The sequence below is a fragment of the Ranitomeya variabilis genome, chromosome 4, assembly GCF_051348905.1.
Source record: "Ranitomeya variabilis isolate aRanVar5 chromosome 4, aRanVar5.hap1, whole genome shotgun sequence".
Classification (NCBI taxonomy): domain Eukaryota; kingdom Metazoa; phylum Chordata; class Amphibia; order Anura; family Dendrobatidae; genus Ranitomeya; species Ranitomeya variabilis.
In genome coordinates, this window is record NC_135235.1 from 500,719,178 (window position 1) to 500,733,872 (window position 14,695).

At 43.2% G+C, this 14,695-nt stretch overlaps 1 protein-coding gene across 5 annotated transcripts in view; it reads right to left on the bottom strand.

Moving 5' to 3' along the window:
- Positions 1-14,695, bottom strand: part of NBR1 (NBR1 autophagy cargo receptor) — an 85,336-nt gene that overhangs the window by 14,515 nt on the left and 56,126 nt on the right. For 2 of the 5 annotated variants that reach the window (XM_077252035.1, XM_077252033.1), the window contains 8 exons: positions 14,514-14,585; positions 14,114-14,328; positions 11,186-11,335; positions 10,921-11,109; positions 9,867-10,026; positions 4,525-4,809; positions 4,268-4,399; positions 3,990-4,065 (listed from right to left, as the gene is read on the bottom strand). In XM_077252035.1, the coding sequence (XP_077108150.1) occupies positions 3,990-4,065; positions 4,268-4,399; positions 4,525-4,809; positions 9,867-10,026; positions 10,921-11,109; positions 11,186-11,335; positions 14,114-14,328; positions 14,514-14,585 (1,279 nt within the window). Of the gene's footprint in view, positions 1-3,989; positions 4,066-4,267; positions 4,400-4,520; positions 4,810-9,866; positions 10,027-10,920; positions 11,110-11,185; positions 11,336-14,113; positions 14,329-14,513; positions 14,589-14,695 lie in introns of all 5 variants that reach the window. The other 3 variants (XM_077252034.1, XM_077252031.1, XM_077252032.1) reach the window with 2 other exon arrangements.

Consider the following 14,695-nt stretch of genomic DNA (forward strand, 5'->3'; position numbering starts at 1 on the left):
AACGGGGGAGGCATGCAGACAGGGACTGAACGGGGGAGGCATGCAGACAGGGACTGAACGGGGGAGGCATTCATACCAGGACAGGGAAGGGGGAGGCATACATACAGAGACTGAACGGAGGAGGAATGCATACAGGGACTGAACGGGGGAGGCATGCAGACAGGGACTGAACGGGGGAGGCATTCATAACAGGACAGGGAAGGGGGAGGCATACATACATGGACTGAACGGGGGAGGCATGCACACAGGGACTGAACGGGGGAGGCATGCAGACAGGGACTGAACGGGGGAGGCATGCAGACAGGGACTGAACGGGGGAGGCATGCAGACAGGGACTGAACGGGGGAGGCATGCAGACAGGGACTGAACGGGGGAGGCATGCAGACAGGGACTGAACGGGGGAGGCATGCAGACAGGGACTGAACGGGGGAGGCATTCATAACAGGACAGGGAAGGGGGAGGCATACATACATGGACTGAACGGGGGAGGCATGCACACAGGGACTGAACAGGGGAGGCATGCATACCAGGATAGGGAAGGGGAAGCATACATACATGGACTGAACGGGGGAGGCATGCATACAGGGACTGAATGGGGGAGGCATTCATACCAGGACAGGGAAGGGGGAGGCATACATACAGGGACTGAACGGGGGAAGCATGCATACCAGGACAGGGAAGGGGGAGGCATGCATACAGGGACTGAACGGGGGAGGCATGCATACAGGGACTGAAAGGGGGAGGCATGCATACAGGGACTGAAAGGGGGAGGCATGCATACAGGGACTGAAAGGGGGAGGCATGCATACAGGGACTGAAAGGGGGAGGCATGCATACAGGGACTGAACGGGGGAGGCATGCATACAGGGACTGAAAGGGGGAGGCATGCATACAGGGACTGAACGGGGGAGGCATGCATACAGGGACTGAAAGGGGGGAGGCATCCATACCAGGACAGGGAAGGGAGAGGCATACATACATTGACTGAACGGGGGAGGCATGCATACAGGAACTGAACTGGGTGATGCATGTATACAGGGAAGGAACGGGGAAGGCATGCATACAGCGAAGGTACGGGGGAGGCATGTAGACAGGGGCAGGGACGGGGAGGCATTCATCCCACAATCGTATACAAGATTTCTCTCGCGTATCACCCCTACTCTGGAACCCTCTACCACAACACATCAGACTCTCGCCCACCATCGAAACCTTCAAAAAGAATCTGAAGACTCACCTCTTCCGACAAGCCTACAACCTGCAGTAACCACCGATCGACCAAACCGCTGCATGACCAGCTCTACCCTCACCTACTGTATTCTCACCCATCCCTTGTAGATTGTGAGCCTTCGCGGGCAGGGTCCTCTCTCCTACTGTACCAGTTATGACTTGTATTGTTCAAGATTATTGTACTTGTTTTTATTATGTATACCCCTCCTCACTTGTAAAGCGCCATGGAATAAATGGCGCTATAACAATAAATAATAATAATAAATAATAATAATACCAGGACAGGAAAGAGGGAGCCATGCATAACAGGACAGGGATGAGGGGACAATGCATACCCGGCTCATACTCGAGTCAATAAGCTTACCCAGTTTTCCGTGGCAAAAGTAAGTGCCTCGGCTTATACTTGTGTCGGCTTATACTCGAGTATATACGGTAATTTTACCATCAAGCCTAAATCATGATACCACCACCAGAGTGTTTCACAGATAATGTGAAATTTGTATGCTGCAATTCAGTGTTTTTCTTTCTTCAAATATAATGTAAAATATAAAATCTCAACTTTGGTCATGTGTCCTCAAAACATTATTCCAATAGTATTCTGGCTTGCTCAGATGATTTTTAACACACTTCGAATGGGCAGCAATGTTCTTTTTGCATAGCAGTGGCTTTCTCCTTAGAATCATGTCATGCACAAAGTTGTTGTTTAGTGTCCCTTTCACGATGGATTCAGAAAAATTAACTAAAATGAGAGGCCTTTAGTTGCTTAGGTTACCTTTGGCTCCTTTGTGACCTTGGAGGCCATTACATGTCTTTGCTCTTCGAAAGATCTTTGCTGGTCGATCATTTTCGAGGAAGGTAATCATGATCTTGAATTTCCTCTTTTCCAACTTTTTCCAACCTGATGAGATTCTCCAACACTTCTTCTGAGGTCCTCAAAAACATCCTTCATTCGTGGCATGATACAGTTCCACAAACATGTGATGTGAAGATCACAATTTGATATATCTATATTTGTTTTATAAAATAACAGGCCACTAATTCACACCTGATTGATGTTTTCAATCAATGGGATGAGAGACTAATTTCACCTTCAAGTTATCTGCTAATCTTAAAATATCACATACTTTTGCCACTCACACAAATGTGATCGTGTATATTTTTTCTCAATATAAACTTTTTTTTTTTTTTTTTTTTTTTTACAAAGTCTAGTTTTTTTAGTTATTTTTTTTTTTTTTATTTGGTACGCTATCTACTTTTACAACTTCTGTGAAAATCGGATGTAATTTTAGGTCAAATTTATGCAGATATATAGAACATTTTAAAGCTTCACAAAATTTCAAGCACCACTGTACACCTAAATATGTTTTGGTAGTTTGCGAAACTTAACAAATGTGACAAATTTCAGCAACTTTATCACACTGCTGCATGATTGTTCTGCACACATACTGTACTTGGGTTAAGTTCAGACCTTTGTGAGAAATCCACACTTTCTTTTTCATTGTAAAAGGCTGCTGATCAGAGCAATTGAGGACATATTTAATTGTAAAGAATACATGTACTAATGCCATTTCTCTACAGTTAGCATTTATATCAAGAGGTTTTCACGGCATGTAAACTTAACATCGTTTAAAAATGAGGTCTGAATGTAGCCACAAATGGGAATTCTACATTGTATGTCAACTTCATGGTGGTGGTCATTTCAGATAAAAAGTTTTTAGTTAGGGGTTATTTGACCACATGCCAGGTAACATCCTTATGAAAAACACAAATTCCCCTTTAAAACATTATTTGTCATAGCACATTTAACAGCAATATTTGCAGCCAAATACCTTCTACAAGTGCTTCTCACGAAATTAGGATATCATCATAAAGTTATTTTATTTCAGTTCTTCAATACAAAAAGTGGAACTCATATTATATAGAGTCATTACAAACAGAGTGATCTATTTCAAGTGTTAATGTTGATGATTATGGTTTACAGCCAATGAAAACCCAAAAGTCATTATCTCAGTAAATTAGAATACTTTAACACACCAGCTGGAAAAATTATTTTAGAATCCGAAATGTTGGCCTACTGAAATGTAAATTCAGTAATTGCACTCAACACTTGGTCGGGGCTCCTTGTGCATCAATTACTGCATCAATGCGGCGTGACATGGAGGCGATCAGCCCGTGGCACTGCTGAGGTGTTATGGAAGCCCAGGTTGCTTGGATAGCAGCCTTCAGCTCGTCTGCATTGTTGGGTCTGGTGTCTCTCTTCTTCTTCTTGACAATAGATTCTCTATGGGGTTAAGGTCAGACGAGTTTGCTGGCCAATCAAGCACAGTGATACTGTTGTATTTAAACCAGGTATTGGTACTTTTGGCAGTGTGGACAGGTGCCAAGTCCCGCTGGAGAATGAAATTTCCATCTCCAAAAAGCTTGTCGGCAGAGGGAAGCATGAAGTGCCCTAAAATTTCCTGGTAAATGGCTGCGCTGACTTTGGTCTTGATAAAACACAGTGGACCTATACCAGCAGATGACATAGCTCCTCAAACCATCACTGATTGTGGAAACTTCACACTAGACCTTGGAAATCAAGGTGCCAGAGTCTGGAGGAAGAGTGGAGAGACAGACAATCCAAAGTGCTTAAGGTCTAGTGTGAAGTTTCCACATAATATACGAGTTTCACTTTTTGCATTGAAGAACTGAAATAAATTAACTTTTTGATGATATTCTAATTTTGTGAGATGCACCTGTATAACATAAGTGGAAAAACTCACCAACGGGTGTAGTGTGAGGAACACGTTCTAGCTCCTGTACGATGTTTATATCCAACAGCTCAAATGACAGCAGGTCCTAAATACAGAGGAAGAGTAAATGATATATGTGATTTACAGCAATGTGAAATCGGTAAACAGTAGACCCTGCTTTCCGTCAAAGCTATCAGAGAATATACAGACAGCGGTAGCAACGGCCATGATGGATTTCCCGAGAATGAGACAGTATGGCAGTGACAGTCCCATTATATGCAGTAGGTCCATAGCAGTGATATGCTTACTTGGGCAGTGAGGAGGTCTACAGATGGGATGTACACCTCCCGGTCACTGTGTGCGCTCCTCAGGTGACTGGACAACATCACTTTATCTGTGCCTCCTCGAACCTGCTGTGTAACATGACCACTGCAGCCTTCCTGCATATCACAAAAGAATATAAAGAGATAAAGCAGTAGATTAAAAAAAAACATAAAAACCTTAAAGCAGTGATCAGGTCTAATAAAGCCCTCTACATGCTTGTGGGCTACTGCCTGACACTTGCCTCCTTTTCCATGTGGTTGTTTATCTTAATGGAAGACATCTCTTTTTCCAGATCTTCAAGGTTCTCAGCACAAGGAAGGGAATCCACAATGATACTGCACCAAATACGGGGTCCAAATTGCTCCCCTTTATGTGCCAGGCGCCAGTGAGACGTGTAAGTTCCCTCCAGTGCTGGAGCCACAAATTCGACAGACAAGACGCCCATCTGACCAGGAAGCAAAGAAGGAACTGCAGCCTCTTTCCGGGATGAGGACGATAAAGTCAGATTTCCCCACATGAACTTTAGCTGTTAATACATATGAAATCATCAGTGAGATATTGAATATTGGAAAGGTAAACCTCTGATATTTGGGTAAATCCAAATGTGGTGTTTCATGAATTTATCACAAAAGCAAAAATTACATTTATTTTTCTGACTTTCTACAGCAAAAACTTGCATAATCATTTAAAACACATCATGTTATCCTTCTACGATGTTAAAATAAAAAATCCACCAGAAACCTTACTCCATGCATGGAATGGAGAGAGATCTGCCAAAAAATATAACCTTAATGGGAAAAAAGACAAAAAAGAAAAAGCCCTTTAAAAAAAGGCAAAAAACTTAAGAAGAGAATAAGGTGCAAATATTCCACCCACTAATAAAGAGGCAAATTACTCGAAAAATGGAGAAACCACAGTGATGAATCAGGGCCCAAGTAGGAAAGACATATCTGGAAACAGGAGGTTCAGCAGAAGACATGTTACAGAACAGAAGGGAACCCAAAGGTTTACATATTTCCTGCAATTAGAAAGGTAAATCCAGCCCACTCCAGGTGGACACATACATTTACCAGCACTAACCATGTAAATAACATGCATGCAAGTCTACTTGGGCTCAGCAGCAAAGAGCTCCAGAAGCATTTATTTACCTTTTCCTGTTCTTTGTATTATATTCCCTCTGCTAAATTATACATCTACAGCAGTTAAGGTTTATTCTCAGGTTCGTTAAGGTTTGCTTGTAAAACAAGCAAATTTGCAATTTACTTATGAGAAAAATTCACTCAGCTCTCAAGAATATTTGTTGCCTAGATTACCAGCCACCACTGCAGTGTTATCAGAGGTGGCCAGGCTCCTAGGAATGGAACGCAGTGCATACAAGTTCTTACAAAGGAACAGGGGGCATTAATTATGGGTGGAGGAAAGGCGATTCTCGCTGTCAAATAGGAAAGTTCTTTACAGTAAGAGGAGTCAGAATGTGGGATGCTGACCACGAGAGGTAGTAATGGCAGACACTATAACAGCTTTTAAAAAAAGGCCTGGATGATTTCTTCAGTACACAGAACATTGTGGGTTACAGATAACCTAGTGATAGAGAATATATGCACTACCGTTCAAATGTTTCGGGTCACCCAGACAATTTTGTGTTTTCCATGAAAACTCATACTTTTATTAATCTAATGAGTTGCCAAATGAAATGAAAATCTAGTCCAGACATTGACAAGGGTCGAAAAAAAGATTTTTATTTGAAATAATTTTCTCCTTCAAACTTTCCTTTCGTCAAAGAATGCTCCCTTTGCAGCAATTACAGCATTGCAGACCTTTGGCATTCTACGGTAGCAGTTAATTTGCTGAGGTAATCTGGAGAAATTTCACCCCATGCTTCCAGAAGCCCCTCACACAAATTGGTTTGGCTTGATGGACACTTTTTGTGTACCAAACGGTGAAGCTGCTCCCACAACAGCTCAATGGGGTTGAGATCTGGTGATTGCGCTGGCCACTCCATTACAGATAGAATACCAGCAGCTGCCTGCTTCCTCCCTAAATAATTCTTGCATAATTTGGAGGTGTGCTTTGGGTCATTGTCCTGTTGTAGGATGAAATTGGCTCCAATCAAGTGCTGTCCACAGGGTATGGTGCTGCAAAATGGAGTGATAGCCTTCCTTATTCAATATCCCTTTTACCTTGTACAAATCTTCCACTTTACTAGCACCAAAACAACGCCAGACCATCACATTACCTCCACCATGCTTGACAGATGGCGTCAGGCATTCTTCCAGCATCTTTTCAGTTGTTCTGCGTCTCACAAATATTCTTCTGTGTGATCCAAACACCTCAAACTTGGATTCGTCTGTCCATAACACTTTTTTCCAATCTTCCTCTGTCCAATGTCTGTGCTCTTTTGCTCGTATTAATCTTTTCTTTTTATTAGCCAGTCTCAGATATGACTTTTTCTTTGCCACTCTGCCCTGAAGGCCAGCATCCCGGAGTCGCCTCTTCACTGTAGACGTTGACACTGGCGTTTTGCGTGTACTATTTAATGAAGCTGCCAATTGAGGACCTGTGATGCGTCGATTTCTCAAACTACAGACTCCAATGTACTTGTCTTGTTGCTCAGTTGTGCAGCAGGGCCTCCCACTTCTCTTTCTACTCTGGTTAGAGCCCGTTTGTGCTCTCCACTGAAGGGAGTAGTACACACCGTTGTAGGAAATCTTCAGTTTCTTGGCAATTTCTTGCATGGAATAGCCTTCATTTCTAAGAACAAGAATAGGCTGTCGAGTTTCACATGAAAGTACTTTTTTTTCTGGCCATTTTGAGAGTTTAATGGAACCAACAAATGTAAATACTCCAGATTCTCAACTAGCTCAAAGGAAGGTCAGGTTTATAGGTTCTCTAATCAGCCAAACTGTTTTCAGCTGTGCTAACATACTTGCACAAGGGTTTTCAAGGGTATTCTAACCATCCATTAGCCTTCTTACACAGTTAGCAAAGACAAAGTACCATAAGAACACAGGAGTGATGGTTGTTGGAAATGGGCCTCTACACTGTGTGCAGAATTATTAGGCAAGTTGTATTTTAGAGGATCATTTTTATTATTGATCAACAACTATGTTCTCAATCAACCCAAAAGACTCATAAATATCAAAGCTTAATATTTTTGGAAGTTGGTTCTTTTAGATTTGGCTATCTTAGGAAGATATCTGTTTGTGAAGGTAACTATTACTGTGCAGAATTATTAGGCAACTTAATAAAAATCAATATAACTGCACAAAATTTAGAAACAAACATTTCTGACATGCAAAAACAAAACCCCAATAAATTAGTGACCAATATAGCCACCTTTCTTTATGATGACACCTAACAGCCTTCCATCCATAGATTCTGTCAGTTGCTTGATTTGTTTACGATCAACATTGCGTGCAGCAGTCACCACAGTCTCCAAGACACTGTTCCGTGAGGTGTACTGTTTTCCCTCCCTGTAGATCTCACATTTTATGAGGGACCACAGGTTCTCTATCGGGTTCAGATCAGGTGAACAAGGGGGCCATGTCATGATTTTTTTCTTCTTTGAGACCTTTACTGGCCAGCCACGCTGTGGAGTAGTTGGAGGCATGTGATGGAGCATTGTCCTGCATGAAAATCATGTTTTTCTTGAACGATACCGACTTCTTCCTGTACCACTGCTTGAAGAAGTTGTCTTCCAGAAACTGGCAGTAGGTCTGGGAGTTGAGCTTCACTCCTTCCTCAACCCGAAAAGGTCCCACAAGTTCATCTCTGATGATACCAGCCCATACCAGTACCCCACCTCCACCTTGCTGGCGTCTGAGTCGGAGTGGAGCTCTCTGCCCTTTACTGATCCAGCCTCTGGCCCATCAAAAGTCACTCTCATTTCATCAGTCCATAAAACCTTTGAAAAGTCAGTCTTAAGATATTTTTTGGCCCAGTCTTGACATTTTATCTTATGTTTCTTGTTCAAGGTGGTCGTTTTTCAGCCTTCCTTACCTTGGCCATGCCCCTGAGTATCGCACACCTTGTGCTTTTTGTTACTCCAGTAACGTTGCAGCTCTTAAATATGGCAAAACTGGTGGCTAATGGCATCTTCACGCTTGATTTTACTCAATTCATGGGAAGTTATTTTGCTCCTTTTTTGCCCAACACGATTCTTACGACCCTGTTGGCTATGTGCCATGAAACGCTTGATTGTTCGGTGATCATCACGCTTCAAAAGTTTGGCAATTTCAAGACTGCTGCATCCCTCTGCAAGACATCTCACAATTTTTTGACTTTTCAGAGCCCGTCAAATCTCTCTTCTGTCCCATTTTGCCAAAGGAAAGGAAGTTGACTAATAATTAAGCACACCTTATATAGGGTTTTGATGCCATTAGACAACACCCCTCCTCATTACAGAGATGCACATCACCTGCTTTACTTAATTGGTAGTTGGCTCTCAAGCCTGAACAGCTTGGAGTAGGACAACATGTGTAGAAAGTATCATGTGATCAAAATACAACTTGCCTAATAATTCTGCACACCGTGTATACACCTATGAAGATATTACATTACAAACAAGACGTTTGCAGCTAGAATAGTCATTTACCACATTAACAATGTATAGAGTGTATCTCTGAATCATTTAATGTTAGCTTCATTGGAAAAAAAACTGTGCTTTTCTTTCAAAAATAAGTGACCCTAAACTTTTGAACGGTAGTGTAACTGGTGGAGGAAGGTTGAACTCGATGGACCCAAGGTTTTTTCAACCTATATAACAAATTATAGAGCTTGTAAACACTGATCTAAAGCTGGACAAATAGCTGGATGCCTTTTGCTAAAAAGAACCAAATTGTAGTCAATGGAGCCAGACGCACTGTGTCCATAATATGAAAACTGTCAGATGAATGAATTCCTAAAGAAAATGTGAACAGAGCCTAATAAGTTTCCACCTCTACTGCAAGCACCCACCACTGTGCTCATCTAGGTCTCATAATTTTGCTATAAACGGTTATGACTACTACAGCACGTTCACTCGGGTAGCGTACACACCAGGGAGACAAATACCTGAACCTGACAGATCCCTGTTCAAACTAAGAAAAGCCCTCCTCTGCCCTGGTCTGTCTCTGCCTGACTGCGGAGGTTGGCACTCTAAGATAACGCAATTCTGCCCACACTCAACGGTGGCTTACCCTGAATCTCCTTGTATCGCTAGAGTAACAATTCCCTACGGAATAAAGGAATCATCCACAAAACAGCTGCAACTAACAAACTACAGCAAAGTGAATGGATCCAACAAAGTCTATCACCAGCGGAAAACACAAGTAGGGGAATGTATAGAATGCTGCACTCAAAAGGTGATAGGACAGACACACAGGGTAAATGATAAACAACAGTTACCCAAAGCAGAAAAAGATCACAGAACTAAAACACCCAAACAAAGGTGGATCTGTTATGGCTCAGCGGAAAGAGATGCTGACCACAGAACACAGGGTACGAATCCAGACGTATGACATAAACGAAGCAAAAATGTTTGTAAAATTTTTGAAAAGTTCTACCATTAGGATGAGTTATGGTGATGAGATTTGGACATTTTACCTTAGTGTCCAGATTCCACTTCACATTTCCTGTGTTCTTCATCCTCCAGTGTTTGATGAACCTAGTCCCAGGCTGTAGGTGTGTACCGTCGGGGAGGTTTTCATCCACAAACACCGCGCTGAACGTGGGGATGAACTGGGAGCATGGTTCCATAGGAATTCTACACAGTGGGAGACAATCGAACATCATGATTAAATATGCCAACATCTACATATCAAGGGAGTTTCATAAAAAGGTCATTTCTAGGGTTGTAAAATGGAGCATTACACGTTTTACGCTGGCCATACATTACACTGATGTGTGCACTATCTGTAATGGCTACTGCACCTTGCCCAGCTCTCTGATCTGACCACTAGGACCTCCCTGTATGATGCCCCTGTGATTTCAAGCATACTATTAGTGCCTTACCCTGTGTCACTGACTATCATACTGGCGATACAAAACACCGCCTTCTCTAGTTTCATATTACAACAGGAGGCAGAATATTTACAAAGATGAAAGATAAAGGTATTGCACATACATTATCATCACATATAGAATGATCATATATGACATAAGCGCCAGAGATATTAGTTTGGAAACCAACCAATAGCATTAAAAGCATTGTATCGTCAGAAAATGAGCCATTGCTTAAATTTAAAAAAATAGCCCAGGAGGCCAGTGTAAAAATTGCAGGAAAAAAAAAAAAAAAAAAAATCACATTTTTAATAAGGAAAGAAAATTGCCAAAAAATGTTAAAATTACATTTACAACACAGACAATTTTGTGAGGGCACATTCTCTGTAATTCTCTGCCGAAACCTATATTTCACATTGTTGCTTGACATCCATCAATCATACTGAGTTTCAGAAGCGGTGTCCCGGCTGCTGCTATCAATGATTTCACTACTAATGACCCAAGATGGGTAGATGTGAGCTATCGGACGGTCACAGATATCATGTTAGAAGCTGTCATCAGCAGGGGACTGTATGTGGAGGGACCTAGTTATAGAAGAGGTGCAGACACATTACAATTTCGAGAGCCCAACACAGAAGAGTATGAGTGCGGCTCTTACACTAGCGCACTGCTCTGTGGGCTGTCAGGTGGAGGCGGAGGAGAGCTCAAAGATTGCCAGCGATGGACTCTACGATGCAGCTTCAGTTGTTTCTCCAGCTCTTTCACCTCCGCCTTGCGCTGCCGCTTCTCCGCTCGCAGACGTTGCTTCTCAGCTTTCAGGAATGTTTTGTGCATGTGCTTCTGAAATCTGCAGCAGAAGAGAGAAAAGAAAATGAGGGTGAGCCAGGCCTACAATGTCAGAAAAGTGAAGTGAAGATTCTTACCGGACTTGATCCATAGAGAAAGGAGGAGGTGGATGCTGCTCTTCTGCACAGGGCTCAGCCGGTCTTCTCATTTTAAGAAACACATGATTGGGGTCATGGTCACAGCCCTCGGCCTCACACTGTTCACAGATACTAAATGATGGGCATGTGCTGGAAAAAAAGAAAAGTGGATTCGAATGAAGAACATTTATGATTTTAAGGGTTAAGGGAAAAATGGATTTTCTCAAAAAATAAATATTAATACTTGAAAAAGAAGAGAATAAGCTCTATAGTGCCATCTTTTGGAGGCAGCAATCCTAGCAGTCTATATTGACCCTTTAAAAGGGGTCGTCAGAGACTAACATTCATGGCCTATTCTTAGGAAAGGTCTAAAATGTCTGAGCGTTGGGGGTGTGACAGCATTTCTCTGTAGACTATATAGTAACTGCTGCCCGATACTGCACATCCACCACGTATTCAAATCAAAAGGGAGATGATCCATCCACCTCTCGTGTCTCCCCCATTTCCTATAGATTGTAAGTTTGCGAGCAGGGGCCCTCATTCCTCTTATATCTGTTGATTTATGTGATTATGGTTATGCTGTATTGTCTACTGTGTGTACCAGTCCCCTCTAAAATGTAAAGTGCTGCGGAATATGTTGGTGCTATAGAAAGAAAATTATTATTATTAGATGATGTGCAGTACCCAGCCACGGCCACTATTCAGTCGATGGAGCTCTACCGTGCAGCTTCGCAACTGAGCAGTTGCGGCCACTGGGAACTGCTGATCAGGGGCGGGGTGCCGCACCCCCACTGATCAGACATTGATGACCTATCCTAAGGATAGTTCCAGACAAACCCTTTAAAGAGCTTGACAAATGACTTCAAATATAAAGCCAAAACCGGAAAACACAATTTAAAGTAATTTGTTTTGGGGTTCTTGCCCCTCACAGTGCAAACTAAGAGACTGCTGGCTGTTCGAAGGCCAACAGAGGGTCAAAAGGATAGAGTTTCCTTTATTACCTAAATTGATATTTAAATTCCAAATATCGGACCATAGGTGATACCAGACCCTGTTCTCTGCCAATGTGGAGAGGCTACTGCATACCTTTTTCCCCAGGAATATTGCTTAGCATAAAAGTCCCCCCACTATAGCTTTGGGGGCTACTTAAAGTGAACCTGTCACCTGAACAAATGCTATTAACCTGCAGATATGGGGTTAATCTGCAGGTTAATAGCGTTCTGAATCTATACGTACACAGAGTGGTGACTGAACCAGCGCCGGGCGCCGGCCCATGACTGAAAGCGGAACATTACTGGGGGGAATAGAGTTCATTGGGTCTAACTGCTGGCGCCAGGAATGTTCAGAACGCTACTATCCTGCAGGTGCAGGTTCCCTTTAAGGAGAGTCTTTACCTCTCAGATCCTGAATATACTAATCTATCAGGCTGATTTTCCTGCTGCCATCCAGCAAATAGAGAGACTTAAATTTCACCAAAATTCTGCAGGTACTGTATATTGAGACTGAAGTTGCAGAAATGGGATTTCTGACCAATAAACTGAAAGTGGGTCCCACTGGGGTGCCGTCTCCCATAATTCAGCAAAGGAAAATCACTTTTTGTGCTGGGTCGCTCATGAAAATACCTCTAAGTTGTTGTAAAATTTGAAACATTGTTATAGTCTAAGGGTACCGTCTTACAGTGGCACTTTTGTCGCTACGACGGCACGATCCGTGACGTTCCAGCGATATCCATACGATATCACTGTGTCTGACACGCAGCAGCGATCAGGGACCCCGCTGAGAATCGTACGTCGTAGCAGATCGTTTGGAACTTTATTTCGTCGCTGGATCTCCCGCTGTCATCGCTGGATCGGTGTGTGTGACACCGATCCAGCAATGCGTTCGCTTGTAACCAGGGTAAACATCGGGTTACTAAGCGCAGGGCCGCGCTTAGTAACCCGATGTTTACCCTGGTTACCATCGTAAATGTAAAAAAAACCAAACAGTACATACTCACATTCCGGTGTCTGTCCCCTCGCCGTCAGCTTCCCGCACTGACTGACTGCCGGCCACAGAGTAAAAGCAGAGCACAGCGGTGAGTTCACCGCTGTGCTCTGCTTTCACTTTACGGCCGGCAGTCAGTCAGTGCGGGAAGCAGACGGCGAGGGACCTGACGGACACCGGAATGTGAGTATGTACTGTTTGCTTTTTTTTACATTTACGATGGTAACCAGGGTAAACATCGGGTTACTAAGCGCGGCCCTGCGCTTAGTAACCCGATGTTTACCCTGGTTACCCGGGGACTTCGGCTTCGTTGGTCGCTGGAGAGCTGACTGTGTGACAGCTCTCCAGGGACCACACAACGACTTACCAACGATCACGGCCAGGTCGTATCGCTGGTCGTGATCGTTGGTAAATCGTTTTGTGTAACGGTACCCTTAGACTTAACATTCTGTGACAATCCTGCACTGCTGGTTACCGTCGTGTGACAGGGATAGGCACAGGCAAAGGGTATGCCATGAATATATATGATAGATGTAGAAGTGGACCCTGTCATGTGGTCTCTGAAATCAAAGGATGGTTGTGTGGCTCCTGCCAACAATTTCAGAAACGTCCGAAAAAAAAAAAAAACCCCAACAAAAAAACAACACCACAATAGTGACAGCCACGCATGCATAGATACCCCTTCACTGATGGCAGCATGAAACAAGATGGTCCAGTTCTTATTGAGGGGTTTCTGGGCCAGACATACACTTCAGCAGAGAGAGTATCTGACGGAATCTTGCTGGATCCTAACAGTGCGTAATATAAAAGCTTCGGGTTCTGTGCTGTTGGACAGTTGGGGTGGTCGTCCCCTGACTGCTCATTTACAATTTACATACTTATGGTACAAGCTTCACTTCAGCTTCTCTCAAGGATCCAATGTCTCGAGGGTGAACATGAACCCACCTGCACTGATACCGTATGCCCAAGATCCGTTTCTTGCAGCTACTACAAGCCAAGAGCCAGTCATACAAGGAGCCCATAGATGGTTCTCGCTCTGGTTCCTGAGTAGGTGCGGAGAGGGAACTGCTGTCTGACATCCAATCCTGGCTCCGAGAGATCCGATCCCTCATCAGCTGTGTCACCTTCTCTACTGTTTCATGCACAATTTGCTCCTTGAACTACAGAAAGAGGTAAATTAACTTACAGTTTATTTTATTTGCTTTATTAACCACTTTCATCTCTATACAAGTATTCTTGGAAAGTTTACTCATTTACATCATCATCATGAACTAAAGGACCAAAACTAAGAGTCAACATTTTTTAATTCCCCCCCCCCGCCCCCCCAAGACTTTGGAATACTCACTCTGTCCATGTAGGTGGTGAACCAGTCAGGGGGAGCCTGAGGACACACAATATCTGTGGTTGGGTTGTGCTGCTGCTGGAATAGAGGAGACTGATCAGAATAATCTGCCAACTGCCCATCCTTTATGGAGACCTGGCAGAGGCCCAGCTGCTATTATTTTGTAGGTGAAGAATTACTTATTT